At 31.8% G+C, this 15,904-nt stretch overlaps 1 protein-coding gene across 1 annotated transcript; it reads right to left on the minus strand.

Moving 5' to 3' along the window:
- Window positions 1–7,769: 7,769 nt before the first annotated feature.
- Window positions 7,770–15,764, minus strand: LOC105090008 (olfactory receptor 4K13-like). The gene is made up of 2 exons (XM_010981201.3): window positions 14,867–15,764; window positions 7,770–7,876 (listed from the first exon to the last, which is right to left on the minus strand). The coding sequence occupies exons 1-2, from the start codon at window positions 15,762–15,764 to the stop codon at window positions 7,833–7,835; spliced, it is 942 nt and encodes a 313-aa protein (XP_010979503.3). The 3' UTR covers window positions 7,770–7,832.
- Window positions 15,765–15,904: the final 140 nt, after the last annotated feature.

Consider the following 15,904-nt stretch of genomic DNA (forward strand, 5'->3'; position numbering starts at 1 on the left):
ATTCAGTGTGTCCTCTAAAATAACCTACAGAGAAGGATAGACTGTTAGTCTCACAAGTGATGGGAAAGGGCACTTAACTTTTTAAAATTCAGTTGAAATTCTATCTCAGTGAAGTTTAAATTTCATTGAAAATTAGCACCTGTATTTGAAAGTGCTAAAAGTTAATTAGCACTTTTTTTGTCAAGATAAACCTTTCCAGTATTAATTTTCTGTAATTAATTTTGTACCTGTTAAAAATAGAGACATAGAAGATAGCTAATAGCAAAAGCAGAATTTCAACTGTGCTTGAGTGCAGAAATTGCTAAAAGGTGAATGTGTACATTGCTGAGGAACAGTTTACCAATAAGAAATCATAACTACTTTTAAAATCAGTTTTGAAGTTGTTAATATTTTATAATACTGGTAGACTATATTACTTGATTAAAATTAATCAATATTTGGGATAACTTGTAGAGTAATGTGGACTTTTAAATTAGTCAAATCTGGTCTGAACTCTATTACTTGTTGACCTTGTGAGCTTGACTTAAATATTTCTGTTTCCATTTCCTCATCTGTATAAAGAGAATACTCAATATAATAGACTTGTCTTCAAGCCAGAAAATATACAGAAAGCAATGAAAGTTTTCTGGTACTCAGTGCATGAATAATAAATATTAGATATTTCTTTATTCATTAAAATGCAACTTCAAGCTCTGCAGTTCCCAGAGCTTACTGGCAACAATCTTAGTTAACGGCCACACATCTTCTGTAAGTACAGTATATGGAATCAATTTTCTTTAAAACACGTACTGCTTATATTTTTTCTAAATTAATAAGCAGATGCTTAGCAGCCCTATAGGATGTAGGTGGGAGGGAAATAGCAGACTTGCTTCTTGCTTTCCATGCGCTTAACACCTTTTTCACCTTTCACATCTGCTTTTGTCTAGGAGGGGTTTAATATTTTAAGAAACCTACAAGAGGCAATAGCACATTTTCTTAAAGTACCTTTGGAATCTTGTAACTCTGGGTGAATTTTCACAAAAGGAGGTACTGATAACTTTGGGATTAGGGACATTGAAAAGTTAGAGAAAGACAAATAGAGGTTTTTTTTTTTTTTTGAGTATTAAAATATAGCCACACATTTTTCATTCCGGTCTAGATGCAATGTCCTTCTATTAATTTTTAAATAAGAGTAATCCTGAAACTGTGAGATTATCAACATTTATAATTGTACAAAGAGAAACTTGGACATGAGAAAATTTAATAGATTGCCTGAGCTATACACTGGTAAGTTATACAGAGATACTCTACCTTCCTTTCTCTACCCAAAACTGGCTTCCTTTTTTCCTCAGGTTATGAGTTTTAATACTATTAAATCCTATTAATCCTACAGTAACTGAGTTTCATATCACTTCTCACTGGATATCTATTATTTTATTTCTATCTCTATGCTAAATGTTATCTTATTATGCATTACTCGCTCTGATATAAAATACTTTATCTTCTTAAATTGTAAGGCAAGAATCATTTAGCAGGATAGCTGGGAGTTGCTAATTATCAGGTAGCTGTGATAATAATCAAAGAACCATGATCTCCTGAGGCAGACCTGGGAGCATCTCTGAGGCACAGCATTATGGTGGTGTGTACACTGTTGTTAAAGAGACCATAGAAATTCCAGTAGAATAGAATAGAATAGGAGCAGAAAACCCATAAATTATCTCTTTAAAGGTTAGAAGCTAAACAAGGCATAATCATCTTCAACCATAGGCATGCATGAAACAGAGGCATATAAATATTAAAAAAATTATTTTTAAGAAGAGAGTCACAGAGAATATGAGATAACTTACTATACACAAGTTTTCTCTAGGACCGGATAAATTTTACTCTCTCTTCTGATAGATGCTTGAGATAACATCCACTGTTGGGTAGAGACAGTATCTATGGAAGAAGTTTCCGTCAGCTTGATATATATTCATCACTGGAGGGAATCCCTTGTGTGAAGTTTTCCTATTTTCTGTTTTGGGCAGAACAAGAATCATGAAAATAATTTACATTGGACATCTCTTGGGGACTTCTTTGTTAAGAGTAATAATTTTTGCATATTCTGAAAATCAGAAAAGGGAGACAAGCAAAATCGTATGTAAAGCAGCTAAGTATTAAACATCAGTGAAGTTTTAAATTGTTTTTCATTTAACCTGTAAGTACTAAGAAGATGTCTTCTGCAGTCTTAATCTCTAACTAGATCTAAATAATCAGATTCAATTAAGGTTTAGTTCCAGTTTCTAGAGCAGTCATATCCTAACCAGTGTGATATACAACCACCAAAAGAAAACCCTGCCATGAATGGCATGCTCTACTGCACGTCTAATGTTCTATAAACAGACAGGTAATCTTGATTGGCTGACTGATTTCTTTCAACATTATCTATGATTATTTGAGGTCCTGATAGGCAGTGAGTGTCAAATTATTAAGATATCTTTAGATTAAAAAAAGAACATTGATGTTAGAGTAAAATACATTCATTTTGGCCTTTTAGATTTTTAAAATAACTTTACTGTGGTGTAATCAACATATAACAAACCACATGTATTTAAAGTGGTCAATGTCCAAAATATATAAATAGCTCATACAACTCAACATCAAAATAAGAAACAACCCAGTTTAAATTTAACAGAAGAACTGAGTAGACATTTCTCCAAAGATGACATGCAGATGGCCAATGGGCACATGAAAAGATGCTAATCAGGGAAAAGATGCACATGAAAATTGCTAATCAGGGAAATGCAAATCAAAATCACAATGAGATACTACCTCACACTTGTCAGAGTGGCTATCATCAAAAAGTACACAAATTGCTTGCAGGAATGCAGAAAAAAGGGAACCCTCATACTCTGTTGGTAGGAAAATAAATTGGGGCAGCCACTGTGGATAACAGTATGGAGTTTTCGCTAAAAGCTAAAAATAGAATCACCATACGACCCAGCAATTCCACTCCTGGGTATATATCCATGAAAACAGAAACACTAATTTGAAAAGATACACTCACCCCCATATTCAGAGCAGCATTATTTACAATTGCCAAGATGTGGAAGCAATTTAAGTGTCCATTAACAGATGAGAAGTTAATGAAGATATGTTGTATATATACAATGGAATACTATTCAGCTGTAAAAAGAATGAAATGTCACCATTTGCAGCAACATGGATGGACTTGGACTATATTATGCTAAGTTAAATAAACAGAGAAAGACAAATATTGTATGATATCCCTTATATGTGGAATCTAAAAATTTCAACAAATTAGTGAAAATAACAAAAAAGAAGCAGACTCACAGATACAGATAACAAACTAGTAGTTAACATTTGAGAGAAGGGAGAAGGGACAATACAAGGGTAGAGAATTAAGAGATGCAAACTATTCTGTGTAAAATAAACTACAAAGATATTGTACAATGTAGGGAATATAGCCAGTATTTTATAATTACCATAAATTGAGTATAACCTTTAAAAATTGTCAATCACCATATTGTATACCTGTAATTTATGTAATATTTTGCATCAACTATATTTCAATACAAAAAGAAAAAGTGTATGAATTGATAAAATTTGACATATATATTCAAACTTAAAAACACGATTAAGATAGTGAACATACGCATCAGCCTGTAAAAGCTTTTGTGTTCCTTGATAATCCCCCTTTTCCATCCCTCCCTCCCCAGATGACTCCTAATCTGCTTTCTAATACATTAGTTTGCATTTCTAGAGTTTAGTAAAAGTTGAGACATGTAGAATGTACTTTTTGTTGCCTGACTTTTTTCACCCAGCATACTTAATCTGATATTTATCATGTTTTTCTGTGTATCAATAGTGTGTTCCTTCCTATTGCTAACTAGTATTCCATTTTATGTATATTCCACAGTTTGTTAAATGATTTGTCTGCTGAGGGACTTTTGAGTTGTTTCCAGTTTTTGGCTCTTATAAATAAAGTTATGAACATTTATATATGTTTATGTATATGAACATTTATATACATATCTGTATATATGTATGTATATATGTATGACTTGAATTCTTTAACTTTTATTAGGACTTATTTTATGGCCCAGAATATGGTCTAAGTTAGTAAATGTTCTTTGTGAACTTCAAAAGGATGAATATTCTGATGTTTTTGGTTAAAGTGATCTATAAATATCAATTATGTCAAATTGGTTCACAGTGTTTCTCAGCTATATTACATCTCTGATAAATTTTTGTCTACTTGTGTATTCCCATCAATAATGAATGATAGCTCGTATTACTCTGCATACTTTCCAGCTTTTGATAGTGTCAGTGCTTTGGATTTATCATTATAATAGATGTGAACTGATAGATCATTATTTCAATTTAAATTTCCCAATGATGTATAATGTTGAACATCTTTTCATATGCTTATTTGCCATCTATCTATTCTTTTTTCCTACAGTATTTTTTATTGAAATATAATCAGTTACAACGTGTAAATTTCTGCTGTGCAGCATAATGTCCCAGTCATGCACATACATGTATATATTAGTTTTCACATTCTTTTTCATTAAAGGTTATTACAAGATACTGAATATAGTTCCCTGTGCTATACAGAAGAAATTTGTTTTTTCTCTATTTTTATGTATAGTGGTTAATATTTACAAATCTCAAACTCCCAAATTTATCCCTTCCCACCGTCTTTCCCCCGGTAACCGTAAGATTGTTTACTGTGTCTGCGAGTTTGCTTCTGCTTTGTAGATAAGTTCATTAGTGTCCTCTTCTCTTTTCTTTCTTTTCTTTCCTTTCTTTCCTTTCTTCTTTCTTTCTTTTTCCACATATAAGTGATATCATATGGTATTTTTCTTTCTCTCTCTGGCTTACTTCACTTAGAATGACGATCTCCAGTTCCATCCATGTTGCTGCAAGTGGCATTATTTTATTCTTTTTTTAAGACTGAGTAGTATTCCATTGTATAAATATGTAACAGCTTTATCCAGTCATCTGTTGAGGACATTTAGGTTGCTTCCATGTCTTGATGTCTGTATATAGTGCTGCTATAAACATTGGGGTGCTTGTATCTTTTCGAATTGGAGTTCCTCTGGATATATGCCCAGGAGTGGGATTACTGGATCATATGGTAAGTCTATTTAGTTTTTTGGGGAATCTACATACTGTTTTCCATAATGGCTGCACCAGACTGCATTCCAGCTAGTAGTGTAAGAGAGTTCCCTTTTCTCTCGAACCTCTCCAGCATTTATGGTTTGTGAACTTTTGAATGATGGCCATTCTGACTGGTGTGAGTTGATACCTCATTGTAGTTTTGGTTTGCATTTCTCTGATAATTAGTGATATTGAGCATTTTTTCTTGTGCTTATTGGCCATTTATATGTCTTCTTTGGAGAATTGCTTGTTTAGATCTTCTGCCAATGTTTGGATTGGGTTTTTTTTTTTTATTAAGTTATATGAGTTGTTTATATATTCTGGAAACTAAGCCCTTTTTAGTCACATCATTTGCAAGTATTATCTTCCATTCTGAAGGTTGTCATTTTGTTTTGCTTGTGATTTCCTTTGCTGTGCAAAAGCTTATAAGTTTAATTAGGTCCCATTTGTTTATTTTTGCTTTTATTTCTATTGCCTGGGTAGCTGCCCTAGGCAAACATTGCTAAGATTTATGTCAGAGAATGTTTTGCCTATGTTTTCTTCTAGGAGATTTGTTGTGTCTTGTCTTATATTTAAGTCTTTAAGCCATTCTAATTTTATTTTTGTGTATAGAGTAAGAGAGTATTCAATCTCAAAATACTAACTAGAAAAAATCCTGAGGAGAATCATAAAAGTAATTTTTACTGTTTGTTGTATAAAATTGGAAAATTAAAATCAAATAATATTTATTGATTTAGGGTTTTTTGAAAATTTACAAGCATATTTATAAAATATATCCAGCTAAATGTACGTATAGAAGGAATCAAATCTGATATGGTAGATGAAATCATTCATTATGACAACTTGTACATATGATCAAATATGAAATATCTTTAAAAATCTATATTTCTACTCAGACACAGGTAAAACTAAGTTAGAGTTAGAAAAAGAAAACGGTCCTTTCTAACATAAAGCTCACATGGAAAATTTAAATGAGTGGCATTTATTATGCAAATAACATTGAACTGAAAAGAAATGAAAGACAATTGAGTAAAACTGGATCAGACAAGGTTTGGCTTCTCTAGCAGGAGCTTGAGAATGCGATGGGTGGCCTGTGATTGGGGAACCTAGCCTTTTCTGTGCCATTCGTGTTACATGCTGCTGTCCAGTTTTCCCAACACCACTTGCTGAAGAGACTTTTCTCCATTGTATATTCTTGCCCCCTTTGTCAAAGATTAGTTGATTGTATGTCTGTGGGTTTATTTCTGGGCTCTCTATTCTGTTCCATTGATCCATGTGTCTGTTTTTTTTGCTAATACCACGCTGTTTGATTACTGTTAGCTCTGTAGTATTGTCTGAAGTGTTGGAGAGTTATTCTTCCAGCTTCATTCTTTTTCTTCAGTATTGCTTTGGCAATTATGGGACTTTTGTGATTCCATGTAAAGTTTAGAATTATATGTTCTACTTCTATAAAAAAAAAAAGTCCTGGGTAATTTGATACTGATCTCATTAAATCTGTAGATTGCCTTGGGCAGAATGGCCATTTTAAGTATTTTGATTCTTCCAATCCAAGATCGTGGGATATCTTTCCATTTCTTTAAATAATCTTTAATTTCTTTAATCAGTGTTTTGTAGTTCTCCATGTATAAGTCTTTCACCTCCTTGGTCAGATTTATTCCTAAGTATTTTATTGATTTCAATGCAATTTTAAAAGGGATTGTTTCTTTACTTTCTTTTCCTGCTATTTCATTGTTGGTGTAAAGAAATGCAACTAATTTCTGTATGTTAATCTTGTATCCTGCTACCTTGCCAAATTGTCTTATCAGCTCAAAAGTGTGGTGCTTTTAGGGTGTCTATATATGATACCATGTCATCTGCATGTAGTGACAATTTTACCTCTTCTGTTCCAATTTGAATTCCATTTATTTCTTTTTCTTGCCTGATTGCTACGGTTAGAACTTCCAAGACTATGTTGAATTGAACTGGTGAGGTTAGGCATCCTTGTCTTGTTCCAGATTTTAATGGGAAGGTGTTAAGTTTTTCACCATTGAGTATTATGCTGGCTGTGGGTTTGTCATAAATAGCTTTTATTATGTTAAAATATGTTCCATCTCTACCCACTTTGGTAGGAGTTTTTAATCATAAATTGGTGTTGAATTTTATCAAATGCTTTTTCTGCATCTGTTGAGATGATCATGTGATTTTTGTCCTTTTTTTTTTGTTGATGTGGTGTATCATACTGATTTGCATATGTTGAACCATCCTTGTGTCCCTAGGATGAATCCAACTTGATCATGGTGTATGATCTTTTTTATGTGTTGTTGTATTCTGTTTGCTAATATTTTGTTTCAGAGTTTTGCATCTATGTTCATCAATGGATGAGACTGGCCTGTAATTTTCTTTTTTGGTTGTGTCTTTGGCTTTGGTATCAGGGTGATGGTGGCTTCATAGAATAAGTTTAGGAGTATTCCCTCCTTTTCAGTCTTTGGAAGAAATTGAGAAGGACCAGTATGAATTTTTCTTTGTATGTTTGGTAGAATTCCCTAGTGAAGCCATCTAGTCTTGGACTTTTGTTTGTAGGGAGGTTTTTTTTGGTTTTTTTTTAGTTGTTAATTCTGTTTCATTTCTAGTAATTGGTCTTTTCAAGTGGTCTGTTTCTTCTTGATTCACTCTTGGTGGACTGTATGTTTCCATAGATTTGTCAGTTTCTTTCAGGTTGTCCAGTTTGTTTCCAAATAGTTGTTCATAGTATTCTCTTATGGTTTTTTGTATTTCTGTAGTATTGGTTATAACTTCTTCATTTTCTTTTCTTATTTTGTTTATTTGTGTTCTCTCTCTTTTCTTCTTGGTGAGCTTGGCCAGAGGTTTCTCAATTTTGTTTTCTCTTTTAAAAGATCATCTCTTGATTTAATTGATATTTTTCTATTTTTTTTAAATCTCTATTTTATTTATTTCCTCCCTGATCTGTATTTTTTTTCTTCCTTCTGCTAACTTTAGGTTTTGTTTGGTCTTCTTTTTCTAATTCTTTTTGGTTATAGGTTAGATTGTTTATTTGAGATTTTTCTTGTTTTTTGAGGAAGACCTGTATTGCTGTGAACTTCTCTCTTAGGACATTTTCCTGCATCCCATAGATTTTGTGTGGTTGTGTTTTCATTATCATTCTTCTCAAAGTATTTTTTAATTTCTTTGATTTCATTGTTGACCTGTTGTTTTTTAGTAGCATGTTGTTTAGTCTCCGTGTAGTCGTTTTTTGTTTTTGTTTTTGTTTTTTTTTTCTCATTTGTCTTTTTATGGTTGATTTGTAGTTTCATGGCATTGTGGTCAGAAAAGATGCTTGAAATAATGTCTATTCTCTTAAATTTGTTGAGACTTCTTTTAAGCCTGAGTATGTGATCTATCCTAGAAAATGTTCCATGCACACTTGAAAAGGATGTATATTTGTTTTTCTGGGGATGTAATGTCCTAAAAATATCAACCAATTCAAACTGTTCTATTGTGCCATTTAGTATCTCCATTGATTTTCTGTCTGGAAGATCTGTCCAATAATGTTAATGGGATGTTGAAATCTCCTACTGTGATTGTGTTCCCATCAATTTCTCTCTTTATGTCTGTTAGTATTTGCTTTATATATTTAAGTGCTCTTTTATTGAGTGCAGATATGTTAACGAGTATAATATCATCATCTTGTATTGCTCCTTTAATCATTATATAGTGTCCTTCTTTATTTATGGTCTCTGATTTAAAGTCTTATTTCGTCTGATGTGAATATTGCTACTTTCATTTTCTTGTCCTTTCCATTTGTGTGAAATATCTTATTCAGTCCTCCCACTTTTGACCTATATGTGTCCCTCACCCTAAAGTGGGTCTCTTGCATGCAGCATATTGTAGGCTTTTGTTTTATTATTCAATCTGCTGCTCTGTGTCTTTTGATTGGAGCGTTTAGTCCATTGATATTTGTAGTAATTACTGATAGATGTATCTTTATTGCCATTTTGAATTTAGTTTTCCACTTGATTTGATATTTCCTCTTTGTTGCTATCTTTTTCTTTTTCTTTCTTTTTTTTCTTTTGTGTGTGTGTGTGTGTGTGTGTGTGGTTTGATAATTTTTTTTAGTAGTTTCTTGGTTTCTTTTTGGCTTTTGTGACTCTTGTGTATTTTTGATTTTTTGTTACCCTGCTTTTTAAGTATATGAACCCATTTTTATAATTGTTTGCTTTAAACTGATAGTCATATATGTTGGTGCATTATTGTTTATTGCAGTCTCATAATCATCTGTAATTTTGTAATGTTGGTATTTGTTTTTCCTTTTTCATTTCTCAATTTATTTACTTGACTTCTCTCTTTTTCTTGGTGAGACTTGGTAAAGATTCACTAATTCTGTTTATCTTTTCAAAGAAGCAACCTTTGTTTCCATTTATCTTTTCTATTATTTTCTTTAGTCTCTATTTCATTTATTTTCATCTGATCTTCATTATTTCCTTCTTCTACTAACATTGGGCTTTGTTCTTTTTCTAGTTATATTGGTTATCTGAGATTTATTTTTGTTTCTTGAGGTGGCGTGTATAACTATAAACTTCCCTATTAGAACTACTTTTGCTACATCCCATAGATTATGTTATATTGTGTTGGTATTTTCATTTGTCTCAAAGTATTTTTTGGTTTTCTATTTGATGTCATCAAAACCCCATTGGTTCTTTAGTAGCATGTTTAGCTTCCATGTGTTTGTGTTTTTCTCAGTTTTCTTATTGTAATTTATTTCTAGTTTCATACTGTGGTGGTTAGAAAATATGCTTGATATTATTTCTATCTTCTTAAATCTATTGAGACTTATTTTGTGGCCTAACATGTGACCTAACCTGGAGAATATTCCATGTATACTTGAAAAGATTGTATATTCTGCTACATTGTGGTGGGATGTTCTGTTTTTATCTATTAAATTCATTTAAGATATACATTAAGAATTGATCACCACTATATTCAGACTGGAGTATGGTGGGGGATTTGGAAAAATAGGTGAAGGGGATTAAGAGATATAAACTTACAGTTATAAAATAAATAAGGCAAGGAATTTAATATACAACTTAGGAAATGTAGTCAATGATATTGTAACAACTTTGTATGGTGACAGATGTTTATTGGACTTATTGTGGTGATCAATTCTTAATGTATATAAATGTCAAAATCACTATATTGTACACCTAAAACTAATATGACTCTAATACTATATCAACAATATTTCAATTAGAAAAAAAGAAAAATATATAAGAAAGAAATGTTGCCAATAATAATTTGATCCATTGGTGTATGTATGTAGATTAAATGAATAAAGATAGGTATCCCAAATTATGCATAAAAATTTTATGAATTCAAGAAGCATTTATAATTTTAAAAAAGGTTAGAAATATATTAATAGAAGAGACATATCTTAATTTTAAAAAAGTATAGTCCATGATGCTATTTTAGAAATAAACATTATAAAATTAGAAAAAAGAAAATATCTTCCCTTCAGCATTGTACTAGTGGTTCTAACCAATGCAATATGAATAAATGTAAATAAACATCAAATACTTGGTTTGGAAAAGATCAGGAAAAAACTATTTGTTTTCTAAATAAACTCATTAGGATATTGAGAGGAACCTATAGAAAGAATAAAAATGATTGGTAGGAAATTTCAACATAGTTGCTGAATATAAAGTGAATATACAAAAATCTGCTGTTTTTCTACATCAGTAATGACCTACTAAAAGACACAGTAAGAGAGAATTCATTGTAATAGCAAGAAAATATAATGCCTGATAACAAATCTATTAAAATATCACTAAATATTACAAAATAAAATGTAACTAAGTAAAGAGATATACTATGTTAATGGATTAGAATAATCAAAACAAAGTTATCTTTTCTTCCCAAATTAATCTATAAATTCTATCCAATTTCAGTTGCTGTCCTAAAATTGTTTTTGAGGAATTTGGCAACTTAGTCTAAAATCATCTGGAAAAGTTAATTGACAAGAACAACTTAGATATAATAATGTAGAATATTTTGAACTTGTAGATTCACTATGCTAAATATTAACCATAGTTAAGGTTTTGTATCTTATCTGAGAGAAAAAGTGACAGAATTAGAGGCTAAGACAGTCCCAAGGATATGCGAATAATTGATATATAGCAAAAATGACATTATAATTAGTAGGGAAAAACTATTCAATAAATGATATTTGGATAACTGTTTATATCAATATAAAATAAATTAGATTCCTGTAAGATATAAATACAAAGTTTCTAGTTGAAGTAAATAACTAAGTGTGAAAAAGAAATTTTAAAAATTATTTTAAAAAGTAAAGTCAATAAAATATTTTGGGCTGCCATTTGTAGAAAATGTACTATATAAGAGACAAAACTCACAAACGTAAGGGGAAAAATTGATAAACTATGTTAAATTTTGTGTATCTATAAACATCACAAAATTTTAATATAATCTACAGGAGTGAAGATATTTCCAGTTTATATAATCTTTTTTTTTTTAACATAAAAAAGATAACATCCCAAAAGAAAAATCAGCAAAACTATGAACTGGAAAGATGAAAGAAGGGGTCAAAGAAATACTCAGATTAATGCCCAAATTCATTATTAACCAAGGAAATGCAATAAATATTTTAAAATTAGTATTTAAAATTTTTATTTAAAGTAAAAATATTTTATACATCTAAATAAAAAAAAGCACAACAATTTGCAAAATCCTGTATTGAAAAAGTCATGGAGAAATTAGGACCCCTCATAGGGTATAAATATCTATAACTTTAAAAGAACTTTAGTAATTTCTAGTAAAGTTAGGAAGTTTATTATACCTTACAACTCAGCACTTTCAGTTTTAGGTAAATATCCTAGAGAAATTATCACATGCACACAAAGAAGCATATATATGTATACTCAATTGAGACATTATTTATAACAGTAAATAATTAGGTAATTCTAAATTTTCCCCAAGAGGTGAGATAAATAAATTTTGGAATATCCATGAAATAGTAGACACTGTAGCCGCTAAAATGAATGAACTAAATTCAAGAAGTGGTGTGAAAAAGTTATATATCCACAGATAAAAGTTGATGTTACATCCTTTTACACCATATATATAAAAATTAACTCAAAATGAATTAAATTCGTAAGTGTAAGAAGTGACACTACAAAACTTGTAGAAGGAAACAGGAAAAAACTTTCAAGATGCTGATTTTGGCATTTATTGGTCAGATATGACACCAAAAGCACAGGCAGCAAATGCAAAAATAAGACAAAGGGGACTACATCAATGTTAAAAACTTCTGTGTAGCAAAGGAAACAATCAACAGAGTGAAAACGCAACCTACAGAATGAAAGAAAATATTTGCAAATCATATATTTTATAAGGAGTTAACATCAGAATATAGTAAAAGAAAAACTCTTGCAACTTAAAATACAAAACCAAATAACCCAGTGAAAAATGGGTTAAGGACTTAAATAGATATTTATTCAAAGACAATATAGAAATAGCCAGCAAGCATGTGAAAAAATGTTCAGCATTACAAATCATCAGAGAAATGCAAATCGAAATCACAATGAGATGTTACCGTATACCTCTTAGGATGGCCTCTGTCAAAACAAAATCCAGAAAACAACAAGCACTGGTGAGGATGTGAAGAACTGGAGAAATTGGAGCCCTTTGCACTGTTAATGAGAACATAAAATGGTGGTGCAGCTGTTCTGGAAAACAGTATGGAGTTGCCTCAAGAATTTAAAAAATTGAATTACCATATGATACAAGTAGTTGACTTCTGAGTATATAAACAAATGAAGTGAATGTAGGATATTGAAGAGATATTTGTACACTCGTGTTCATTGCGGCACTACTCACAATAGTCAAGAGGTGGAAACAACCTAAATGTCCATTTATGGACGACTGGATAAAGAAAATGTGGCATATACATACAATTCAACCTTAAAAAGAAGGAAATCCTGTCATGCTACAACATGGTTGAATTTTGAGAAGATTATTCTAAGTGAAATAAACCAGTCACAACAAGATAAATACTACACGATCCACTTATATATGGTATCTAAAGTAGTCAAACCCTTAGCAACAGAAAGTAGACTGGTAGTTGCCAAGGACTAGGGGGAAGTGAAAAGAGCACTTGTACAGTGAGTACAGAGGTTCAGTTTTGCAAGATGAAAAAGTTCTAGAGATCTGTTGCACAACAAAATACATATAGTTAACCCTATTGTACACTTAAAAATTATTAAGATATTATTCTTTACCACATTAAAAAAGAGTGAACTAGAGCAGCATGTATTTAAACAGATAAATCTTTAAAACATTAAATTGAGTGAAAAATAAATTTTAGAATAGTAGCATTTATATAGATTTCATTTATATCACATTAAAGCTGTGCAAAATGCATTATGCACAATATGTGAAAAATGAGAAAAATAATTTAAAAATATACAAAGGAATAATATGTAGTTGAAGATAGTGATTGTCTTTGGTATGATAAAATAACTGAATGTGGAGGGTTGCTTAGGGGTCTTTACTGTTTCTAAAAATCTGCTTTTTTAGTAAAAGGGATGGAAATGACAATAAATGTTAAACATTTTCAAAACTAAATGTTATGTCAGTGTCTACATTAAACTCTGATTGAAATAGTTCATCAGAAAGACAGATATGTTCAGTGATCCCCAGGGACCCAGTGTCTATCCTCCTTAGAGCATTTTTAAAAATAAAAATTCAGTCTAAAATACGTCACACACATATGGCTAGGAATGTATTTTTAAATCACCCTTTAGCCTATAGTTAGTATATTACACATACTGTTCAAAAGGCAATGAAAAAAATATTGGGTAGAAGCCTAAAAAAGGATCACTGAGTGTTTAGGGAAAAGCAGAACATTTGAATTTGATACCAGAGAGGTCATAGAATGTCTTTTTATTCTAACGCCCACGGATCATAGACCAAACTTTATAACTTAGCACACATTATGCAACATAAGTAGATTGAATACTTTGTGTTTTGTTGTAAAGTGAATGACTGAATATATAGGGGCTTCTTCATTTATTCCTTGTTCCACATGGATTGACACAATATTAATGTTCTTACTTGATTCTTGATATATGAGAACACCTACAAGTACAAGCATGAATGATGGAGTAAGGTAAAATGAGCTGTGTGTAACTTATGTCAGGTGGAATTTCTGTTTTCCTAAGACAGAAAGAAATACGTACTTCTGGCCAGCAGATGACAGTTGCTATTTGAATCTATCTACTCATAAAAGCTAGCTTGTTTGCCTTGTTTAAAAAGTAATAATTCTTAGGACCCACAAAAATGTAAGTTTGTGTGTGTGTATGCTTGTGAGTTTAGTTAATGCTGTTTTTTGCACAGTCGACTAAAGAATTTAGCTGAAAGAGCCTTAATTCTGATTTAAGAATGGACAAATTCATATTCTATTTCTCTTTATTTAATGAGATTTAGTCTTAGATATTTCTGGGTTTCCAACAATAGTTAGTGAACCACTTTTACCAAATATCATAGAGGTGTAATGAGGGAGCAGTTGGTAATTTTAATATATATTATAAATATTCTTTAAAATCTACAAACAAAAATTAATAGCAACTTGTTCTGAGATGTTATATATATATGGGTTTTGCTTTAAAAAACTTCATCATCATGATTGTTGCCTAGAAGGTCTGTCTGGAGCTGACGTGTTGGGTCCTCAGTCTACTCATGGCTGCTTTCATCTCCTGATTCCTCAGAGTGTAGATAATGGGGTTCAGTAAGGGTGTGATAACTGAATAAAACACAGAAAGAAATTTATCCACTGAAAAGCTACTAAACGGCCAAGCATAAATGAAAATGCACGGCCCAAAGAATAGAGTGACCACGGTAATATGAGCAGACAATGTGGACAGAGCCTTGGAGAGGCCACCTGAGGATCGACGTTGGACAGTTACCAGAATGACAATGTAGGAAATGAGCAACAATATGAAGCAGATGAAAGACAACAGTCCACTGTCAGCGATTACTAGCAACTCCAGAACATAGGTCTCAGTGCAGGCAAGCTTTAGAACTAAAGGAAGGTCACAAAAAATACTGTCCACTACATTGGGGCCACAGAAAGGCAAAGTGATTGTAAAAACCATCTGGCTCATCGTATGCACAAAACCAATAGCCCAAGACAACAGCACAGAGCCTGTGAGTACCCGGCGGTTCATGATGGTCGTGTAGTGAAGAGGTTTGCATATTGCAATGTACCGATCAACAGCCATAACTATGAGAAGAGTCATCTCACTGCCCCCTAAAAAGTGAAGGAAGAACATCTGAGCCATACAGCCCCACAGAGAAATAATTTTATTCTCCCTGAGAAAATCTGTGACCATCTTAGGGGTTGTGATGGTAGAAATAGACATATCAAGAAAGGAGAGATTACCAAGGAGGAAGTACATTGGTGTGGAGTGCAGATGGGAGTCAAAGGTTATGGTGACCACAATGAGAAGGTTTCCTGCCATAATTGCTGCATATGCCAACAAAAATATGAAAAAAAAGATAATTTCAAGCTCCCGAGTGTTGGTGAGTCCTAACAAAACAAACTCAGATATCTTTGAGCTATTCACCATTTTCATCTAGTCTATGTAGGAGTTTTCAGAAATTCTTTAAAATGAAGATAATCTGGAAAAGGTGACAATGTAGTCTGTAGTAGTTTTGAAGATATGGTCATATAGAAAGTAGTACTTGATTCCTATAGAAAGAGAGATGGACATTT

The sequence above is a fragment of the Camelus dromedarius genome, chromosome 5, assembly GCF_036321535.1.
Source record: "Camelus dromedarius isolate mCamDro1 chromosome 5, mCamDro1.pat, whole genome shotgun sequence".
Taxonomy (NCBI): domain Eukaryota; kingdom Metazoa; phylum Chordata; class Mammalia; order Artiodactyla; family Camelidae; genus Camelus; species Camelus dromedarius.

Bases quoted from the DNA above. Each gene is read 5' to 3' on its own strand.
- LOC105090008 (XM_010981201.3), bottom strand. From the start codon at position 15,764: ATGAAAATGGTGAATAGCTCAAAGATATCTGAGTTTGTTTTGTTAGGA. The intron at 7,877-14,866 runs GTAGACTGAGGA...AAAAACCATAAG, and splicing joins GGAGATGAAAGCAGCCATGA to AGAATACTATGAACAACTAT.